This window comes from Castor canadensis, chromosome 2 (assembly GCF_047511655.1).
Source record: "Castor canadensis chromosome 2, mCasCan1.hap1v2, whole genome shotgun sequence".
NCBI lineage: Eukaryota > Metazoa > Chordata > Mammalia > Rodentia > Castoridae > Castor > Castor canadensis.
In genome coordinates this window covers 55,478,938-55,502,500 of record NC_133387.1, presented here as the reverse complement: position 1 = coordinate 55,502,500, position 23,563 = coordinate 55,478,938, and the positions used below count along the sequence as shown (strand labels likewise).

The following is a 23,563-nucleotide window of genomic DNA, read 5'->3' as shown; positions in this document are numbered from 1 at the left end:
ACTGATGAATGGATTAAGAAAATGTGGTATTTATATACAAAAGAAATTTATTCAACCACAAAGAAGAATGAAATGTTGTCATTTGCAAGGAAATGGATGAAACTGGGGAACATCATCTTAAGTAAAGCTAACCATGTTTAAAAGGCCAAAAGTCACATGTTTTCTCCCATATGTGGAATATAGACCTAATACAAATACAGCAATATTATGAAAAACAGGTCACTCTAAGAGCAGCTCACATACAGAGAGGGAGAGTAAAAGAAGGAAGTTAAGAAGGTGAATATGGTTGATGTACTTTCTATACAAGAATGAATATAAAACTTTTAAACCTGTTGAAATCACCATAAGGGGACTAAGGTAGAAGGAAGAAAAACAGAGATGAACCAAATCAGGTTATAATACATATGTACATGGAAATGTCATAAGGAAACTCCCTGTATAGGTATCTTAAACAAACAAAAATGTCATTTTTTTCTTTTACAAAATTGGAGGAAAGAACAGGTCCTATCAGGAGGGTTAGTACCATTGTGGGGAGGATGTAAGAAATGGGTGTAGGAGGGTGAATATGGTACAAATACTGGGTACACATAAATGTAAATGGAAAAATGAGACCTGTTGAAACTATTCCAGGAATGGGGGAGGGGGAATAAAGGAGAATAATGGAGGCAGTGAATTCAAGTATGATATATTTGATACATTATAAGAACTTTTGTAAATGCCATAATGTACCCCAAGCACAATTTAAAAAATTTAAGAAGAATCTGCTTATATAAAATAAAGCTGAAGATATTAACCTGATCATCCCCACTGACCTCATGGCAGAAGCTGTGTCATTCTAAATTTTCTTGTTCATCATGGAAACAAAATGTAAGCAAAACAAAAAGCCTCTAAATCAGAAAGGAAAAAAATCTACCATAAAGGTAAGACACTAAAGTTTCCCTTACCCTCATACTAAAGTTTAGTGAGTTTAATTTACATCTTAAGACTATTCTTAATCATATAATGAAACTTCATTTTCTCCCTAATTTCCCAGGATTTTCCTAAGTAACAGGATTCATCAGGTTATGAAAGAGATGGAGAGTGTAAGATGCCTAAAGGTTGAGAAGGACCAGGTGGGACAGAATGAGGGAAGAACAGATGGTGAAGAACTCAAGGATGAACTACTGAGGACACTGTTGTAGAGTCATACACACTGGGAGCATGATAATTCAGTAAATGTTGGATTATTTTCATACCCATCTCCATAATGGCTACCCTATATCATCAAAGTAAGTTTCAATTATGTTCAATACTATTTTGTTGCAGCTAGAATTGATTCTTATTATTTTCAGATTCCATTTTGCAGATTCTAGTCACCAAAATTTATTTGTAACACTGAAACCAGTATTTGTGGTACTTTCCCTGCCATTCAAGGACATGCACAGAGCAGCAAATAATTTAAGTCACCTGATGCACATTTCCAGTGAGGCAAATCAAGTGATAACTATTCTTCTTTCAACTCTCAAACTATAAACGTTTCCTTTACTCCATATATTATTATGCCACATTTTGTATACTTTTTGGTTTTTGCTATATGTTAGTGATTTTGCCATTTAAAATGCTCTGCTCCCATACTGTCTAGTGATTCCAGATGACTTTAATGAGCCTTAAGGAAAAAATACATGAGTTAGATAATCTTCCATGTATGAGTTGTGGTACTCCTGGCTATGAGTTCAAGGGTAATGAATCAACAACATACGTGTGTGTGTGTGTGTGTGTGTGTGTGTGTATACACTTATATAAGGATGTTTTTGGAGACACACATAGCAAACACCTGTGTTTCATTTTGTCGACAAAATATGGTTAGAGGCGCTTAGAGCTCCCCCCAGAGCAATTGTTCAGTGTTGGCTAATTCACACTTCATAGCAACTTGACAGACCACAACAGTGAATAACAACAATTAACCATAAGTCACAAAAGCTTTAGTATTTAAAATAAATGATATTGCCAGATATTGTTTAGTAATCTGAATTTTGTTAAGATGTAGCTATGATAAGAAACTAAAGGTCATCCCCTAACACGGGTTTATTTCTAGAATTTCACACCAATATCAACAAAGCATCTACTCTCTTCATAAACACAATCACAATAATGTGATTCACAAGTTATGTGAAGGAAAAAATAAAACCCATTTTGCTAAGTGAAGTGAAATAGGGCTATATTTAAATTTTAGATTTGGATTTACTCAAATCAATCATTTAATACAATAAATTAGTAAAGAATTTTTTATCGTGTTGATTATAATGACAGAACTCTTGAATCTCAATACATTTTATGTACATGAGCAAACACTAACACAATCTTGCATATAAACTAAACGCTCTTCAATTCACTTCAGAAAGCACCCGCTATGATAAGAAACTTTTGGAGCTGACAGATGTGTTTATCACCTTGATTGTAATGATGGTTTCAGAGCTGTATGCATCAAATTCTATAAATTAAATATGTGCAGTTTATTGAATATCAATTATAACTTTACTGAATTTATATCAATAAAGCTTCTGGAAAAAAGAAAAAGTAGTGTTCTGTAGAAAAAAGTACTGCTACAACTGTAAATAATCACCATAGTAAGAGCATGTTCACAGAATGATAGATTTCTATTAGTAAGAATTAACCATTTAGTAGACTATAAACATGCTTTATATTTTCATTTTGTACTAGTCAAAAAGTACCTTTTTAACTTTTATGAAAACCTATAAATATTCATCACCAAAATATGGAATCATGAGTAAAATTTACAAATTCATTATGAACTATAATGGTTTAAAATTCATCTCTATAGACAAAAATAGATTATCTGCCTTACAAGTTACCTGACATCAATTTTAATCCCAACACTTTCCTACTCCCTGCCTAAAGTTTCTTCAATGAATATAAACTTTTAAATTTCTCACTAAAAGAAATTATTTTAAAAACTCTTCATTGAAAGCCCTCCTGTTACAAATCATTTCAAAATGAAAAATCTTTTTTAATGAAAATGAATATTCCTGAATCTCATATTTGACTCTTTACACAGCAGATTTTCTCAGAATGGGCTATGTGTCCATCAGCAGGACTACATTGGCCAGTTTCTTCATTAAAACAGCAATTTCCTTTCTAGGTAACAAATATTTCTCCAAAAGTGTGATTAACTGCACACACTCATGTCTTTCTAAAATTAGAAAGACTTTGCTTAATAACTTACTGTGAAACTGAGACCTGAGACAAACAGGTAGAAAATTCTTTCTTGAGCCTACAGGAGGTAGAGATATGGATCATCCTTTCTCAAAGACTCTTATGAAAATGAAACTGTTCTATATATTAGTATTTATGTGTATAAGAATATTTAATCTCAAAATAAAAATAAATCTTTGTTTTTAGTATGAGATTATTCATTCTTAAAGATATATTATAAAGTACTAGATTAATATTTTAGACTTCAAAAAGGGAACACAAGATGGTTAGAAAACTATAGGAAAAACAAAATGCCCAAAAAACTTAGAGATGTTCCAGTTGCTTTTGTCAATTATATAAGAACTGACTATTGAAATATCTGTCACACAAAATTATGTGACTATCCAGACATAATGAACTTATCCTCTATTCCCATAATCTTGCCCAGAAGCTACACAAGGAAGGCTCTTACTGTCCATGGGAAGGGAAAAGGTAGGAGTTGATAATAAGTTGAGTAATCAGTGAACAGCAACATCAGTAGTTCAAACTTCCTAAACATCAAAAGAAACAGGCTAATCATGGTCAGTAGAATGGAATCTTCCACTCCAAAAACTTGTTCTCAAAAAGTAGCCCAAAACACTCCCAAAAACTTCCCAATAAAAATAGACACTATAAATTAACTGTTCTAAGAATAGTTCATTCTTTATTTTTTATGTCAACCCTGTGAGGTCCTATTATTTGAATTTCACCGCTGAGGACACTGACAAAATACAGAGAGAAGACTAAGTAAATGTATTCTGGCTCCAGCACACATTGTAGAAATAGGTTCCCTAAAAAGTCCCTGATCCACCCTTGGTTTCTAGTGATGTGTGTCTCTGCAGTGTAACACAGAAGATACTAAACTATAGTATCTATGCAGTTCTCAGTAAATTGAAGACTTTTCTAAGTTATTGGGGGGATGTTCTATGTAGTAAAATAAAAACTGAGACAAGCATCATTTCATGTTCAAGCAAGACACTATTATAATTTTAGCTCATCATCAAACATATCTAGTCACCTAAACAAGATTTAGAAAAACACGTGAGAAAAGGCAGAAAACAAAAAGAGCAAAAAATGGTAGATCATACTTATAAATTCCCCAAGGTCAAAATATCATTAGACAAAATGAGAAGACAAATAGAAACTTAAGAAAAAATATTTTAACAGATTATGCAGATTTATATATCATCATATTATTTTTAAATTATTCCCATCATTATAAAAAGACAAAACTCACTAAAGGTCAGGATGCAGGCATTCACAAAAGAGAACAACTGTCAAAACGTTTTATCTGAATGGGAATTTAAAAATGCAAAATGAATGCCATATTTGTTAAAATGGCAATGAGGGTCAAAAGCTAAACTTTTATCAATGGAAATTAGTAAGATAAATTCTGTTCATTAAAATCATAATGTACTGGAAACCTACAGACATCAGAAAATATTCAACAATGTTACATAGTAAAAGAGCCATGTACCACATCATGCTAGATTTTCTCTTTTTGGAAAGTGTAGTTTTGTTCCCACCTGTGTTTTTATACACATACACCTTTTTAAAGAAACTGAAAGGATCTATACCAAAATGTAAATATGAATTACTATTTTTCTGTATTTTCTATGATAAATATAGCACTTTGCTATCAGAATAAACTATTTAATAATAAACATCTATTCATAGCACCATTATTCATAATGGCCAAAAGATAGAAAGAACCCCAATTGTTAATCATGATAAATGGAAAAACAAATTGTGGTATCTTGTAGTATCAAGAAACTTTCCTTTCAGACAGAAGAAGGAATGCAGTACTGTTACTACTCCAAAGTGGATGAAGTTCCAAAACCTGATACCGAGTCAAAGAAGCCAGATACAAAAGGTCATATAAGGACCTACAAAGGTCCTATTATAGGACTCCATTTATTTGAAATACTCAGAATAGATAAATCCATAGAGATGGAATGCAAATTAGGGGTTTCCAGGAGCTGCAGGGAGAGGAGAATGAAGAGAAACTGGTCAGTGGTTGCAGGGTTTTACTTTGGAATGTCAGAAATGTTTTGGAATTAGATAAAGGAACTAGTTACACAATATAAGAACAGTATAATAAATGCCACTTTACTTTAAAATGGTTAATTTTACATTATGTAAATTTCACCTCAATAAATTATATATTTAAAATTTTAGAAGAGTAAAAGAAAAAATAAACATCCATCCCCCTTTAAAGTTTACCAAATTGTTTCAAGAAGTTGAAACTCTAAGAAACAATTCTTCTACCAATAAATTGAAGGTGTGCTAATCTGTCTCTATGTCATTCTATTTTTTATTACAAAACAATAATAGATAGTATTTATTTGGTACTTATAACAATTATTCTAAAGAGTTCACATATATAAACTGTTTTAGCTTCTTACAATTCTATGAGATAGGTGTAATGACTTTTTATTGCTTTTATTATCTCTACAAATGAGAAAGAGAAACAGAGAAAAAAAGTAATTTGCTCAAGTTCACACAGTTATTTTAGTGATCAAATGTGGATTTTAAACCCAATCAGACTAAGTCTATGCCTCTTGACTACTTCAACTATTATGTTCTACTTCCCTTCAAAGAACCCATGATCATTGTAGAAAATGAGAAATAAGTCTCTGAAGTAGGGGAAAGACCCCATAATCATGCTGCCCAGGGAATAACAACAACTGACAATTTGTTGCACATTTTCCCAAACAGACATACACACCCCTACCCCAATGCTTTCACAAAAGGTTGTGTAATCTGTTTACCATATGATCTCTTTTATGTAAATAAATATGCTGCCATTTCATCACATTTAATGGTCTCCTGGCATTGCATCTAACAGAGGAAACTATATTAACCAGTCATCTACTAAAACTTTGGGTTATGGATAACTTAAGATGAACACCTTATATGTACATTATCACTCAATTTACTTAACATCATTATACAAACAGATGAAGAATACTTGGTGAGAATATTGTGTTTTAAAACTGATAAATATTACCCAACTGTTTATTGAAAGTCTTTAACAGTGTATACTCCAATCAGTAATTTATGGGAATAGCTCACCTTATCACTTTTGGGGGAGAGGGAGCAAGACAGTAATTGGATTAAACCCTGGGCCTAGCACACGCTAGACAAGTGCTCTACTACTTGAGCCAGATGGCAATCCTCTTTGCTTGTATTTCATTTGGAAGTAGGGTTTCTCTAACTTTTCCATGGCTGGTCTCAAACTCTCAATCCTCTTATCTCTGCCTCCTGAGTATCTGGGGTTATAGGTGTATGCCACCACTCCTGGCTCACACTTCTTCTCTGTAATTTTTCCAATTAGCCTCAGATCACAGTCTACTTCATAAACCTGAATATCTTTTTATTTCCCAGTTAACCATCCCCACCAACAAACATATATTCCCAAGGAAGAATTTATTTAATTTGTGAGCTTATTTTAAATGTATAGATTAAATTGAGGTACATACATATCCTTATAGTGTTGTGCCTTTCCATTTAAGGGTATGGTATATTTATACTCAAGAATAATTCTTTTAAAGCATTCTAGTTAGGTAGAATTAATTTCAAAAGAGAAAACACTTTGGCAATTGAAGACCATAAGTTAGTGAATAAACAGAGGAGGATTAAAATGAAAAGCAAGTATAACCCAGGTGATACTTGTAGCCTTCTCCTTCAGAAAAAAAAAAATCATAGGTTGACTGTAATGGATGTAATTTGCCATTAACATTATGAATCTTTTTAATTATAGGTCACCTTTCAAACCAAGGCAAAATTGTAGAAGGCTGAGGCCTTCAAAGGTTTCCAAAACTTATCTTGAGGAATAATAAATGTCTCAAGCTAATTGTCTAAATTCAATTGTCTTAGATGACTAAATGAAATGACAGAACCAGTCATCTGATGCCCCCACCAAAAACACTTTACATGGGGGGAGAGGGGAGGAATGGCAGGGGAAAAATCAGAAAGGTAAAGAGAGGAAAGTAGATTAATAGCATAGGCCACATTCAAAAAACATTCTTGCTGACTATTTGTAGACAATGCTTATTTTCTTAAAACTATCAAGCTACATCCTGTATCCGATATGACCATACAGGACAGGAAAAAAAAATCCCCATTTGTTCAAGAGTACCCAATAAGAACCAAAAGCATAATTCCTGATTCTCTAAAAACATAAAATTTGAAGAAAGAAAGTAAAGATGTGAAGTTTGAGAGTTTAAAGGTGATGTAAATCAATCCCTTTTTTTTCCAAATGAAAAAAAAGAAGGAGTCCAAGAAAAAGAAAGCCACTGGAGCTCGCACAATTAATCACAACAAAAGGTCCATAAGTAGGTCTTTTGATTCATTCACCAACGCTCATCCCACATCCTTCTGGTACACACATAACCAACAGAACATTACTTTTTTTTTTTTTTTGGTGGCACTGGAGTTTGAACTCAGGGCCTCACACTTGCTAGGCAGGTGTTCCTACCACTTAAGCCAGTCAACCAGCCTAGAACATTACTTCTTCATCAATTGGTTTCCCAAAAAAAGTGACAAAAATGAATTTTTCCTCTAAATAGTTAAAATTAAACTTTTGCAAAATGCTATAAATTAATGCTAATACTACCACTTAACCATTAGTCTTCTAGTAGAGTTCTTTCAGCAATTAACTCTAATAAAATTTAAAAATATTTCATTTCAAACAAAATTAAGTTGGAGCACAGTTCTTCAAAAATCTTCAACATGTTAGACCCATCTAATTTTTTTTGAAGAGCTGATTAATTCACTGAAAAAATTTGTTAACAGTAGATGTCTATGAAATAGTATAGAAAAAAAGGTGTACATTCCTGGCAGGCATGGCAAGGAAAAACAGCAGCTGGCACAAAAGGAAACTTTAAATAAATGTTTTCTCTCAGTGTATTTGCTTGAATACACTGGTCTATCAAGACCTACGCATACACTGCTTCCATATGCTCTTTGTATTTCCATCAGCACAGTCACTGAGAAATGATGCCTCTCTAGAGTCTCTGGATATTGAGCATGGAAGGGGAGAAGCTGGAAGGGTTATGATTTTATGAATGCAGAGATCAAGTTCAGATGTCATTGAATGATGATCATCCATGAGGTAGACTGTGGAGCCAGGACAAGAACCCTTGGTTAACAATTATCTGCTTTCACAGTTACTACCTGAACTATCGCCAGGTTTCATCTGTTGGAAAAAACCACTAAGAATTCATTCATTGCCATTTTACTTCAGAAAAGAGGAATTTGGTCTCTTGAGTCCTTTTTATCAATTTTTGCAGTTAAACAATATAATTTTTAAATAATTTAAACTAAGTATCCAAAGTTAAAAATTCAAGCCTCTTTCAAGAAATATATTCAATGCCTTTGGCCATTGCTAAAGGTTAGACTTCAAAGCCAGAATAAACTTGGAAAAACATCCAAATGAGGATCCTACTTAACACTAATTTTTGTAACAGATGTTTTGTTCATTTTAGGTATAGTATTCTGCCTTAAGACTATAATGGAGTGATGGGTGCAGAAAAAGTTTCTATTCTACAACTAAATTTACATTCTCCCTCATTGCACTAAAGAACTTAGAGCTAATGGGTCCATGTGCTGACATCTACAATCATTAGTTATGATCTGTGTTTTACAGTTTCCAAATAAAACCCATTATGGTCACAAACTGTTTTATGAGGCTACATCTTAATAGACTGTATTCCAACTAGAACTCAGTGCAGGAAAAAAGCAACTCTTCAGAGAGAATGGGACAGCCAGAAATCAGCTAGAAGCATTTCCTTGAATCAGATACCCAGATACAAAAATATGAGCCAAATTCTATAACACTTTTTTTGGTCCAGCAAAAACAAATTCTTTTAACAAGCCTCCAGACCAGTAAGTTTCTCTTCTTTAAGCCACCTACTTTGTGGTTTTGTTATGGCCACCCTGACAAACTAATACAAACTATATCTCCAAAGTAGAAAAAAGAGGAAGAGTCATATAATATACAATGGCTGAACTTGATTAAAATGGAGCCTTAAAGAGTGCCTTGCTCAGCATTACTCTCACCAAGAAACTATCTGCACTTTTCTCTTTTCTCTTCACTCCTGACTAGCAAAGCTACTGCAAAGAATTGCCTATTCTCAGTATCTCCTTCCCTTCTTGCCTCTCTCTCCCATACCCACCCTAATCAAGTTTTTACCTCTATCCCCGAATCAAAACTACTCTTTTCAAGATTTTTGAAAAGACCTCCCCCTTGCTAAATCCAAATGTCTATTCTCAGTAATTTTCTCACTAGGTCTAAAAACAATGCTTGCTTGATTCAAACATCACCCTCTTTACCAACATTCTCTTCATTTGGCCTTTGGGACACCATTCTTCATTGCTCTCCAACTCTCCCATGTGTCCCAGTGCTTGGTCCTTAACCACTTCTCTTTCTAGTTAACATTGCTCCAAAGGAGATCTTAGTAAAGCCTATCACCTCTATCAAAATGTACATAAGTGTATTTAATATGTGATATTTACAGAAATTAATAGCTTTTACCACTCCATTCCTGAAACCTTAATCTAAACTGCCTCAAAGTACTATAATAATCTAACTCATCTGTTCTTACCCATTTCTATGGAGTTGTCTATTTGCCACATAGCAGCTTCAATAGCCTTTGACATAAAACTCATGATACTTCTGCGCTCAAAACCCTTCACTGCTTTCATCTCACTAGAATAAAAGGCAAAACTTTTAATGTGCCCTACAAAATATCATGTGATCAATCACTCCACCCATCTGACCTCTGTGTTCTTATCCCTTCCATTTCCCCCATTCATTCCACTCAAGCCCTAGTGGTAACTCTTCTTTGAACAAGCCATTGTGTACTCACCAGGGTGTGTGCACTTGTCATGCCCTGTGCCCAGAAGCTCTGTCCCTGGATGTCTGCGTGGCTTGATTCTGTCCTCTAGTCAGGCACTGCTCCAATGTGTTGGCAACAAAGCTCTTTCCTGAATTCTTAAATAGACATCCCTTATTCTCTTACCTCCCTTATTTTTCTTCCTAGACTTATCATCACCTGTCATGTATTTGTATAATGTCTATCTCTGCCTACCATTCTATAAACTCCATAGGAACAGGAACTCTGGGTTTTGCTCTCTGATGTATTCCTGGTATCTAGACCGGGACAAACACAAAAGAGAAGCTGAATAAATATTTGTTGGAAGATTGAATGACCACCACATGGTCTGGCATTGGGCCATTGTTAAATAAATGGCACTTTGAAGAACAGCAATGAGACAAGTGGTTTTTGACCCTGTCTAAACACTGGAATTCAGTTTCTAAGCCCCATCCTCAGAGATTTCTAAACTGAAAATAAATTATTGGTCCTTGATTCTAATGTGCAACCAGACTGAGAATTACTCCATTAGGCTTTGAGCTCCTAAAAGAAAAAAGAATTATTTTTTCATAATTATTTTCATCATTAAAGGAACTATAAAACTTCTTTTGGAACTTCATGGAAAACTAAGCATTTGAAGATTGAAGTTAAGATTCATTTAAAGAAAGAATGTAGATAGGACAAGCAGTTGAATGAAAAAATGATGACAGTGCTTTTCCACAGGCAGGATTGCAGATGATTATCACTTTTTTTTTTGCTTTTTCAGATTATTTAAATTGTTTATAGGAAGTATGTATTACTTTAAGAATAAAAGAAAGTATGGATATAATCACTCTAAGAAGACATGTACAATGTAAACACAAAAACAGCAGAAGCACAAATCTGGGAAAAGCAACATTTAAAAAATAGGAAGCAGAATAGTGACTAGTAAAGGAAATAAGGCTCTAACAGTGAACAATGCAAAAGAACAATGTCTCAGAAAACAAGCCTGGAAGCAAGGTCAAATGCTTCATAGAGATGGAGTAGGATGAGGATGATTAAAGAAACCATTGGTAGAGATTTAGGGAACTGATTGGAATAAAAGCAGACTCTGGTGAGTTGAAAAGAGTAAATAATTGTGGAAACAAAGGTAAAGAAACTGGTTTTGAAGGGAAGGTCAGGAAAAACAGCCAAAGCTGAAAAGAAGGTCAGGTTAATGACTAGTCTGCCTTATCTGTGCCCACCACAGAGAATGCAGAACTCACTACTTTGATGCCAAGCAAACCATGTTTATTCTCCCTGTCCTGTTAAGGTCACTGTCTTCTGCTACAGAAGATAGACTCTAAAAAGAGATTAAACCTTTTTGGGACATATCAACCAGTTATAGAACATACCAATCCATTTTGTCTTTCTGTAATAAAAGTAAGAAAAATACAAGGGCCTCCCCCAAACTCACAGAACCACCATTAGTTTAAAAGAACTCTCATCTTGTTTTAAATGTAAACATGTTTATCAACCAAATTCCTGTCCTTCTCACCAAAAAAGGAAAAGTACTAGCTATCTTGCTGGAACTATCTATAGTAATATGATTTCAATTAATAACGTGTTTATTTAATTTTCCTTCCAATTGAACAAATCTGCTTTCGTTATCCACAGAGTATTCAATGTCCATTACATTATCATAAAGTAACCAAGTCCTCATGCTAGCCTCAGAATAAGTGATGTAGAATCCACCATTCTCACCTGCATTCTGACATATGTCCATTAACTGACAATGAAATGATCTATAGGAAGCCAGGCAGATAAGTGGAAATAGACCCAATAATTGGCATAGTCAATTGAATGATTCACTCTTTAAAAATCAAGATTTGCTGAATAGCACTAAATCCCGACCAAAACAGAAAATGATCTGCAGGAATATCTCAGAATGCCAGTGTAGTGTTACATGTACATTTTAGACTGCTGCTTCTGAACTTTATAAACAACCAACAAGGAATACTCACTAATTAGTTCTTAGTGATCACAGATTACATTATCATATTGGAGCTGAAGAATATCAAGTACTATGATCAGAACTATATTATATCAAAAGATGAGCATATGAAATAACAAATGGTATATAGCCATATAATGGACTACTACTCAACAATAAAAAGGAATTTGATACATGCCACAAACTTGATACATATCACAATGAGAATAAACTTCAAAATCATTACATTAAGTGAGAGAAGCCACACACACAGTGCATATGATTCCATTTCCATAAAATTCTGGAAAAGGCAAGTGAATCTGTAGCGACAGAAATCAGATCAGTGGCTGCCTGAGGGCAAGGCATAAGAAGGCTTGGGTTACAAAGGGAAGTAGGAAACTTTTGGTGATATTGGAAATGGCTATGGCTATCATAATAGTTTCACAAACATGTAATATATTGAAACTGGCCAAATTGTATACTTCAATTAATCTTTAATAAAGTTTTTTAGAAGATTTAAGCAATGGTCTTAAATCTTGTCTTCCCATAAAATATCTGAATAGCACTTTAAAGCTGTGTTATCACCCACATAGGAACAATGAATGAGCTAATTATTAAAGAAAGTAATATGTATAAAACATTTAGAAATATGCCTGGACCATAACAACTATAAATAAATCTTAAAGATAAGCACAGAAAGTGAAAACAGTAAAATATGGTAAAACAACAGAATGGACAAAGTTTTATTTTGATTTTTCTTAGATATATGTTATTTTTCAACAACATAGTTTGCCCTTTAATTCTTGAAGTTTTACAGGCTTCCGAATTCAGACACACTTCCACTTAAATCTTTGTCTGCACCCTTCATTCCCAGAATTATACAGATAAAAACAGCATCAGAAAAACCCCTAGGTCCAGTACCTGTCATGTGCTGCTTACCATGGGAGAACCACAGTCAGCTCTAATTCTTCAAAACAAAATTTCCCAGTGGAGAATCTAGTAGAGCTAGAATGAGATCTCCTCAGTTAATCAGCACAGCAGGGGAAGGAAGTTTGCCAGGAAAGAAAAATTGGGCTAGGGACTCTGCACAAACACACCATCCTCAAGGAGGACCACCAATGGCCACCTACACAGCTGTACATGGGAAACACATAGCAGGACATAGAACAATCCTTGCTAAAACACATGGAAAGCTAGCATTTACCCTGGAGATAAAAGATGTCTAAAATACATGTGGAAGGGATTATCACCTTGAGAAAAGAAATAATCAGAAAATGACTGAGTACTACTTCTTCTTATGACTCAGTACCTAACTTAAGAATCAGTTGTGCAGACAGAGCTGAGAGCATAGATCACTTCTGTGTGGGCAGAGAGGGAGGTGGTAGGTTCTGTTGGCAGTAAGGCCTTAGGAGACAAACACATCGCAGATATCCCAGTTCTATGACTGACTGGCTTTTTCATCTTTTGCAAGTTATTAATTACTTTTGAGCTTCAGGTTCCTTGTTTCTAAAAGCAGAAATATGGACTGCTGTGAGGATTACTGTCAACGTAAGTAGTGGGTTTCACATGTTTAACTATTCAATAAATAGTACCTGATATCAGAGAAATCAAAGATAATTAACTGACAAAATGTTAGAATTGACATAGCAGCACTGTAAGAAACTATTCAATTAGTTTTCAAAAACCAATGGCTTTTCAAAATATCAGGGAAAAAAATCAAAAGAAAAAAGATACTAAACGAAATAGGAATACAAAAAAATATGAGAAAAACAGAATGTCTCAATAAAAGCTGAAGCAGACTAACTCCTAACATGTGAAGCTAAAACTATATACAAGACTGGAGCAAACTTTCTCTTTTTTTTCTATCTTTTTTTATTCATTTATTCATACGTGCATACATTGTTTGGGCCATTTCTTCCCCTACCACCCTACCCCCTCTCCCTCACTTCCAGGCAGAATCTGTTCTGCCCTTATCTCTAATTTTATTGAAGAGAGAACATAAACAATAATAAGAAAAAGTGTTTTTGCTAGTTAAGGATAGCTACACAGAGCAATTCCTAGCATTGCTTCCATGTACAAATGTGTTACATTCTAAGTTGATTCATCTCTAACTGCCCTTTTTTCTAGTTCCTGATCCCCTTCTCATATTGACTTCTGTCATTTTAAAGTTTCTGTATTAGTTCCTCTGCAGTGGGGACATCAAATACTTTCATGTTTTGGGTTTCTTACCTATCCCCATATCTCCCATGTGTGCTCTCACCTTATCATGTGCCCCAAGTCCAACCACATTGCTGTATTTGCCCTAGATCTAATGTCCACATATGAGGGAGAACATACAATTTTTGGTCTTCTGAACCTGGCTAACCTTGCTCAGGATGATGTTCTCCAGTTCCATCCATTTACTTGCAAATGATAAGATTTAATTCTTCTTCAGGGCTGAGTAGAATTCCATTGTGTGTAAATACAACATTTTCTTAATCCATTCGTCAGTGGTGGGGCATCTTGGCTGTTTCCATAACTTGGCTATTGTGAATAGTGCTGCAATAAACATGGGTGTGCAGGTGCCTCTGGAGTAACCTGTGTCACATTCCTTTGGGTATCCCCAGGAGTGGGATTGCTGGATCATATGGTAGAGCTATGTTTAGATTTTTAAGAAGCCTCAATTTTTTTCCAGAGTGGTTGCACTAGTTTGCATTCCCACCAGCAGTGTACTAGGGTTCCTTTTTCCCCACATCCTCACCAACACCTGTTATTAGCAGTGTTTTTAGTGATGGCTATTCTAACAGGGGTGAGGTGGAATCTTAGTGTGGTTTTGATTTGCATTTCCTTTATGGAGCAAGCCTTCTCTTGCTCCCTTATTCTCCCTGACCTAACTGGGGGTAATGGCAATACAGAAAGGACAAATATAGAAGACAGACATGCAGAAAGTTGGGTCCAGGTGTGCTGGGCACTTAGATGGAGATGCACAACAGCCTCATTGCTTCTTTTCGCTAATAACTCTTCCTTTACTTCTCTTTTGTTCTCTATTCCTTAAGGCCTTACTTCTAAAGTCTTTTCTCTAAAACCTTGCTTCTTTGCTATTCTTTAAAGTCTCTTTCCTTAGACTCATTCTGTCCCATGTTTTCTTTAATCTCTCTTAAAGTTTTGGCCCTCAGACTTCCACTGTCCCATGTTCTCTTTAGCTTTTCTTTAGCTTAGCTTTTTTTAATGCCTATGTATAAAGTTCTCAGTGCAGAAAGCTGCTCTGGTGGAGACACACAGCAGCAGCACCAGTGTCAGTGGCCAGCCAGTCAAAATCCCCCATCAAAAAACCCACATCCTCCTTCAGAGAATCTTTTATATCCAGTGGTAAACAAGGAGGTGGAGCTACAATTCTCGAAACTCAGCCTGCCAATTATTGGGTACAGCTGTGCTTATGTTAAATTCTCATACGTTTCTCATAATCCACTCTCCACACAAGACATTTTCCCAAATGAGAGACTGAACAGAATCCAGAAAAAATGGTAAGGCTTTACAAATTATTCTGAGGTTGAAGTTTGAAGACTAAATGAGTAAGCAGAGTTGAAAAATTTTTGAATGAAAGGAAAGCAAGCAGTAACATATACAACTATATGACAAAACTGAGTGCAATCTTGGTACAGATAAAACCATGATAGCATTAAAATAGTCAAAAAGAAATCAAATAAATGTGTATATGTAATATACCATGTATTGTATATAAAATAAATTATAAAAATATATAAAATCACATATACAATAGATGGTATAGAAAACAAATCAATAGAGGAAGGCTAAATTATAGACTGTTCAAAATGCTACTTATACAAACTGATTGTCTGAGATGGGTACTGATGGTTCATGCCTGTAATCCTAACTACTTGGAAGGCTTTGATGGGAAGAATCATGGTTCCATGCCAGCTTGGACAAAAACATTAGTGAGACTCCATCTCAACAGAAAAATCTGGGCATGGTGGCAGGCACTCATGATCCCAAAAACAATAGGAAGTATAAAATGGGAGGATCACAATCCAGGCCAGCCTGGGCAAAAAGTGAGACCCTGTCTTCAAAATAACCAAACCAAACAGGGATGGAGACGTGGTTCAAGAGGTAGAGTACCTGTCTAGCAAGCACTAAGCCCTGAGTTCAGACCGCAGTACAGTCAGAAAACAAAAATACTGACTATAGAACAGTCAGAGACTTATATTGAGCACTAAATAAAATTCACAGTAAGTCAAATATGGGAATAAGTTTATAGCATATTGTTAAATGAGAAAAAGATTACTGAACTATATGTAGAGAATATTTTTATTTTATAAACATATGCATGCATTCATAATAAATATCTGTGAAGGAATTAGATAAACATGGTAGAGCCTGATGGTTAAGAGTGTAGGCTGGCTGCTGAAGGAACAAAGGAACCCTCATATACTGTTGGTGGGAATGAAAACTAGTGCAACCACTATGGAAACTAGTATGGAGATTCCTCCAAAAACCAAAAATTGACTAACCTTATGACCCCATCATACCACTCTTGGGTATATATCCAAAGGAGTCTCAATTAATATACAAGAGACACATTGGAATACCCATGTTTACTGCAGCTCTGTTAACAATAGCCCAAATGTGGAAATAGACAAGGTGCCCAACAACCAATGGATGGGTAAAGAAGATATGGTATATATACATACATATCTATATACATACAAACATGGCATAGAATATTACTAAAGAAAAGTGAAACTATGTCATTTGCATGAAAATAAATGGAACTGAAAATTATTAAGGTGAGTGAGATAAGCCAAGCTCAAAAGACAAACATCACATGTTCTCACTCATTTGTGTACCTAAACATAAAATGACAATGATGATGATAATGGGACATGAATGTTTATGGGGATCTGTCTGGGGGGGAATGGAAAGGAGAGGGGGAAAGGAAAGGATACTGAGGGGTGAAGAGGATGGAAGTATGCTCCATACATACATATGAAGACCAAATAATGAAACCCAATGAACACTAAAACTGGGGGTCGAAGAGAAAGGGGAGTGGAAATATAATGGAGGGGATGAACTTGTTCAAGGTACACTATATGCATGTACAGAATTATCACAATGACATCCTCTCATATCATTAACATGTAACAATTCAAAATGGAAATTAAATTTACTTTAAAAAAAGAGTACAGACTAAGTAGCAGCCTGAGCCCACAAGTAACTTAACCCATAATGGAAAAATCTTAGGACTGAGCTCATTAGTGTTCAGAGGATGAACTAGTTAATACATAAATTGCACTTAATTTTTACCTGGTTATGTTATTATTTATTATTCCTATAACTAAAGCAAAGATATTAAGAGTAGTGTGCTTATTTATCAGGATATGGACTTTTTACTGCTCTATTTTTCTAGAATGCTCATATATTGCTTTTAACTTTAAAAAGTGACAAATGTTTAAAAAATCTAGAGCAGAGCAAATGATGTTAATATCTTTTTGCTCTTTAGATAGGGAGGCATTTCTCTAGCATAACGGGCTCAAATATATCACAGCATCGATTATTCTTTTGATTCAAGTTATTTCCTAGTATGAATTATTAATACACCCAAGAATTGTCAAACAGAAGTCAGCATTAGGCTTACATTTCAAAAGGCCAATTCTTTCTGCTCTCAATTTTAGGATATTAGCTTAAACCCCAAAAGGGCATTGTTGTGTTCACATTGTAGCAATCTTAGAAGAACGTGCTAAGCATGACAGAATAAGAAAAAATGTGTCTTAAGAGTAAAGCACCAAGGACAAAGCTTTACCTTGTCACCTGTTACAGTTGGTTTGGATAAAACCTTCAGCAGAAACTGAAAGTGCCCCTAGAATTCACCATGGTAGTATAGGCACAGTGCTCATTGTTTCCATAGGTGCAATCCAGGTGAGCAGTCCATCCAGACCAGGAACACTGAAGTTTCCAGAGCTCAAAGAAACAGCTACTATAGATAAAAACCCCTTCTTTATTCTACCTAGTCCAAAACTTTTCCTATAATCCATGACTGCACCTAATATATTTGAAGCCCTTTAAGTCGTTTCTAAGCTAAACATCCCTAATTCTTTTGACTAGTCTTCATGTGACACTTTCTCTTCACCTTCCTAATCCACACCTCAAGCCAATACCATCCTATGTCCATATTCTTCTTTAAATATCTCACCTAAGTGGAATTAATGGCTTAATTTCTATGAATCAAGAACCCTGCTCCTATCAAGAGAACCTGAGAACCTCCACTTAGCAGCCATTGAACATTTGTGACTTTAATAGTACTTTTAAGTAAAATTTCTCCATCCTATGCTTAAACATGTCATTTTCAGAACCAAAAAGAACAGTCTACATTTAAACTATGTTTGTTTTCTCATTATTCTAACCTTTCAAAATCATTTTGAATCCGTTTTGCTTTCCAACTCATTAGGCATCCTTCCCAGTTTTCGATTGCATAAAATTTGGTTATGCTTTCTCAAAACCAAAGTATTGGTTAAAATGGTGACAGTAAAACAGTAACACAGGATCTTAGATACTACATCCAAAAATACTGCATTGGAAATCTTCTTCCAGCTTACCATCAGTTCCTTAAACAGATAACGTTAGGGTGCATTTGTTCAAGGAGCCAAGAATCTGCCTAGTATACCATCATTCATCACATATTTCTGCATCTTGTCCATAAGGATATGAAAACAACCCAAATGTCTTGGTGAATATCAAGAATCACCGTGTATACATCACACTCCAAATTTACTAGGTCCTCCCCACCAGCCTGGAGCCAGTTTCTGTGCTGATCATTCTCTGGTGGCAATGCATTCTCACTATCATCAAAGGCTGGCAATTCCCTAAGCACTCTTGTCAACACTGCTCTTACTGTGTGCTTAGAACCTAGGTGATCTCATCCACACTGATGGCTTTAATTACCATTTATGTGCTCAAGGCTCCCAAGTTGTCTCCAGGAGAGCACTGTCTGGATGTCCCCCGAGTACTTTAGACAGCAGGATGTGCAATACTGAACTCACCCTATTTCTTCCCAGCTTCTTCCTCCTCCTCTCTTCTTCTGAATTTTCAGTCTCAATTAAAGGCAGCATCAACCCAGCAAAAAAAAAAACCTAGAAGTCATGGTAGACTGAAACACAACAGTCACAGATTTCTGAAAATGGGATCTTGTTAATAGCTATCAAATCCATCCCTTCCCTCCCTCTTCTGTCATTTACTTAGCTCTGTTTGGGGTTTTTTGTTATTATGTTTTCTCCTTAAGGGTGAAGCAGCAGTCACCTAACTGATCTTCCTGCCTCAACGCAATTCTCCTTTTATCTTCTCCCAATTGAAGAGAAAATAAACTCTCTAGCTTGATATTAATGGCTCCCCATAGTTTGCCTAACAGGCCCCTCAGACTCTCAAACCTCATAACATAGCCACCTCCTGCACTCCCACCCACATGCCCTTTACCCCAGCCCTTAAATTGGCCGTATTATTTGGCTCCCCTGTGCTGTACATATGCTATTTTCTTTGTGTGAGATATGTTGGCCTCTTCTAAAATTTCTTCAAAACTCAATTGAAACATCACCTGCTCTGAGACAGGATTAGTTTGGTATAGCTGTCCATTCTCTGTGCTTCTGTACAGCCCTGTACACTACTCCATCGCAGCACTTAATCCATGTGTACCACAATCACAGGTATTTGTATGAGTTTTCTTATGAGCAAAATAAAAGAACTCACTAAATTCTAGATAAATGAATAAATATATGAATGACCACTGGAAAAAATAAGAGAATGAAGTGGTCATATTAAAATTTCAAAAACACACTCTTAGAACAAAGAATGTCAATCCAAACCCAAGAATTCTTAGTCACTTTGTAGTTGTTTCAAAATTTTTCTCACCCAAACTCATAAAAGTCTTTATATTATAGGAATTTAATAAGGTACTATATACCAAGCATTATTTTTTAAATTAAAATTTATTCCTATTTGGTATGTTAAGAGAAGTCATTCCACATAAATTTTGATGAATAAATAATCACTTTCTCTGGATATATCTCAAACATATGGCCAGTGAAAAATCTAGGGAATATTTTCGAGAGTATATGTATTATCCTTATTATAAATAAGAGTCATATACATAACAAAAACAATGAAACACCTAAACAGAAATTCTACAAGAGGTGAAAAAAAAGCTAAGTGATATGAAACCTAGTGACCCTCATTAGTGATAAATACATGTATATTACACCAATGAGATATTTTTTTACCTCCAAATTAGTAAAAAAAAATGCTTTCATTGTTGACTAGGGTCTAGTTCATATCATTCAGATTTCTGCTCTGAGTTATTTAAGATAATGACTTTGATATCTGAAATTCAGACTTTTATGTTGCTTATTATAAAATTTTTATACTACAAAGAATTTAAAACAGCCTGATTGTCCCAAATTAAATTTATTCATTCACCAAACATTTATTGAGCATTTACTATGTGTCAAGTACTATTCAAGGTACTAGAGATACAGTAATTCATATATTGTGTGTATACATATATATTATTTATGGAACTTATAATTTATTGAGGGAAACAGTCATATAAACAAAATAAACTACAATATATTTTATTATAGATAGTGAAAGTGCCCTAGACAGAAATAAAAGCATGAGATGAAGAAAGAGGAGTTTCAATATTAAATGGGCAGCCCAGGAAGAAGTGAAGATGACAACTAAGTAGAAACCTGAAGTACATGAGAAAGAAAGCCAAGTAAATACCCAAGGGAAGGAGGTTCTAGGTAGAAGAGCCAGTGCAGAGGTCCAGAGAAGGAAGTTTATATGAGACATTATAGAAATCCCAAGATGACCACGATAAATGGAACAGAATGAAAAATAGGGAGTCCTATTGTTTTAATGTGCTCCCCAAAACTCACATGTTGGAAACTTAACCCCCAGTGTGGTGGTATCTAGAGATAGAGCCTAATGAGAGCTATTTGGATCATGAGAACTCCATCCTAGGAAGAGATTTATGCTGTTATCACAATAGTGAGTTTATTACAAAACAACAGGTTTGGCCCTCCACTTGTTCTGGGTCATTCTTTCTCACTCTCTCTTGCCCACTCCACCTTCAGCATGAGTTGCCCCAGCAAGAAGACCTTCACTGGATGTGGCCTCTCGATCTTTGTCTTCTTAACCTCCAGAACCATAAGCCAAACAAATTTCTGTTTATTACAAACTACCCACTCTGTGATATTCTGTTATAGCAGCACAAAACAGACTAAGACAGAGAGAGAAAAAGAGGTGAAACTGGGGGCTTCATGGAGTTCAGATCATGTGGATCTGGAATATCTCCCAAAGGTTCATGTGTTAAAACACTTGGTCCCCAGCTGATGCTATTAGGAGGTAGTGAAAACTTAGAAGTAAAGTGTAATTGGAAGAAATAGGTCACTAGGGGCAAGTTCTTGAAGGGTATACTGGGACCCTAGCCCCTTCCTCCTCCTCTCTCTTCCTCTCCATCCTACTCCCTCCATGAGGTGAGCAGCCTCCTCTTACACACTCTTGCCACCCTGTGTTCTGCCCCACCACAGTCCTTAAAACAATGAAGCCAACTTACCAGGGACTAAAACCATGAGCCAAAATAAATCTTTCTTTTTTCAAGTTGACGTTCTCAGGCATTTTGTCACAGTGATAGAAATCTAAGTAGCACAGCCTTGCAGGCCACCATCATGCATTGTTTCTGAATGAAGCTTTATAAGGGTCTCTCAAGCAGAAAATCAATGGTTTTTTACTATGATCTCTTGCTACACTGCTCAACCAAGATGGCAAGTTACAACAATAGCCCAAGCAAGATATGATGGTGGTGTGGCCCAGAATTCATAGCTTAAGAGGTGAAAAGTTCTGCTCTAGGTATTTTGAAGCACATAAAACAGGATTTGCTGATAAATGTAGAATGTAGAAGAAAAAGAGTCAGTGGTGGTACTGGAAAGGAGAGTTTCCATTAAATGAAATGGGACAATCTATGAGGAGAAGGGTTAGGGCAAATTTTGGGAGCTCAGTGTTTGCCATGTCAGATTTGAGGTGCCTATCCAACTGGTGACATTGAGGTGATGTTTCATCGGAATCCAAAGGCTGGTCCACACAGGAGAGGTAAATTTGGGAACTATCCACGTGTAAGGGTTATTTAAAACCAAGAGCATAGGTGACATCAGCAAGAGTGTGAGAATGACAGAAGAGGTGGGAAGACTCATAATTAAGCTGTGGAAAACACCAATATCAAAAAGTCAGGGAGATAAGGCAGACTGGCAAAGACCGAGAAGGATTATAGTAGTGTAAGAGATAAACTAGGACAGTATGGTTTGCGTGAAACCAAGCAAGTTTCATAGTCAGAAGGAAATAAAACTCCTATAAAATACTCTGGTAAGTAAGCAAATTTGCATACCTACATTCTAGTTCATTTACTCTGCAATCCAATCCCTTAAAAAGTCACTCTTCACGTATATGAGAATAGCTAATATTACCCCTTGCATTGGAATTTACAAGGTGTTTTCTAATACTATAGCTTGATCCTCACAACAACCTACTGTACATAAGGCAGGATTTACTACCTATGTTTTCAGGCAAGATACAAAGAGGTTGACTTGCTCAAGGTTGCACAAGCCAGTGACAGGACTCAGATTCAAATCAGGTTCTTAATTATCTTCAATTTTACTAGTACTATATCAAAGGAGATATTCTGCAGTTGGAGCAAAATGTAAACACCACCCTACCCCAATGACTAGCAAACATTTGAAAATATTTACCAAAAAGGCTGACCATCCACTCTTAATATTCCCAGACTTTTCTACTGTAATGTTGATCCAAAAGTACCTAATAATTTCCATGTTTGCTTCTTCTGTCAGGCCGTGAGCTTCTAGAGAGTGGTGAAAATATCTTCTGCATCTTGTTTAATCAATAGCATCTTGCACAGTTCCTGGGCAACAGAAGATAACTGAGAAATGTTTGCTGAGGTACTTCATGGGAACAGGAGGATGTCACGGTCCACTTGAGGTGATTAAGGAGTTTATAACGTGCCCCATGGAAGGAGGAAGTCAGCTAAACAGTTAAGGAATTTTTGTAATGGAGTTAAGTTCCTGGGTTTTAGGCCACTAAACTAAATCACTTTAGGCAGTGATTTTCACACTTCAGAGTGCATCAAAATTCTTCAAAGAGCTTGTTACAGTGTAGATTGCTGGACCTCAGCCCCATAATTTCTGATTTACTAGGTTATATGTATTTCTAGCAAGTTCCTAGAACTTCAGATCCTAGGACCACACTTTGAGAACCACACACCTAGAGTGAACAGCCCATTACAGAAAATTTTTTCAACTCCAGAGTTGTAAATTGAGACTAAACTTCAGTATATTCTGATCATTGGGTTTTTATTTCAGAGTCTTAAATCTGGCACAACTGAAAAAAGACACCAATTATGATTAAATGTACCAAAAAGATAAATTTCTTTGAATAACTGAAAAATGCA

At 35.5% G+C, this 23,563-nt stretch overlaps 1 protein-coding gene across 3 annotated transcripts in view; it reads right to left on the bottom strand.

The window, feature by feature from the left end:
- Positions 1-23,563, bottom strand: part of Elapor2 (endosome-lysosome associated apoptosis and autophagy regulator family member 2) — a 205,424-nt gene that overhangs the window by 163,102 nt on the left and 18,759 nt on the right. Inside the window, exon 1 of one of the 3 annotated variants that reach the window (XM_074064856.1) lies at positions 10,104-10,398. The exons of the other annotated variants lie outside the window; for them this stretch is intronic. Coding sequence (XP_073920957.1) covers positions 10,104-10,124 — 21 coding nt within the window. The 5' untranslated portion in view covers positions 10,125-10,398. Of the gene's footprint in view, positions 1-10,103; positions 10,399-23,563 lie in introns of those variants that run through there. 3 annotated transcript variants of the gene reach the window in all.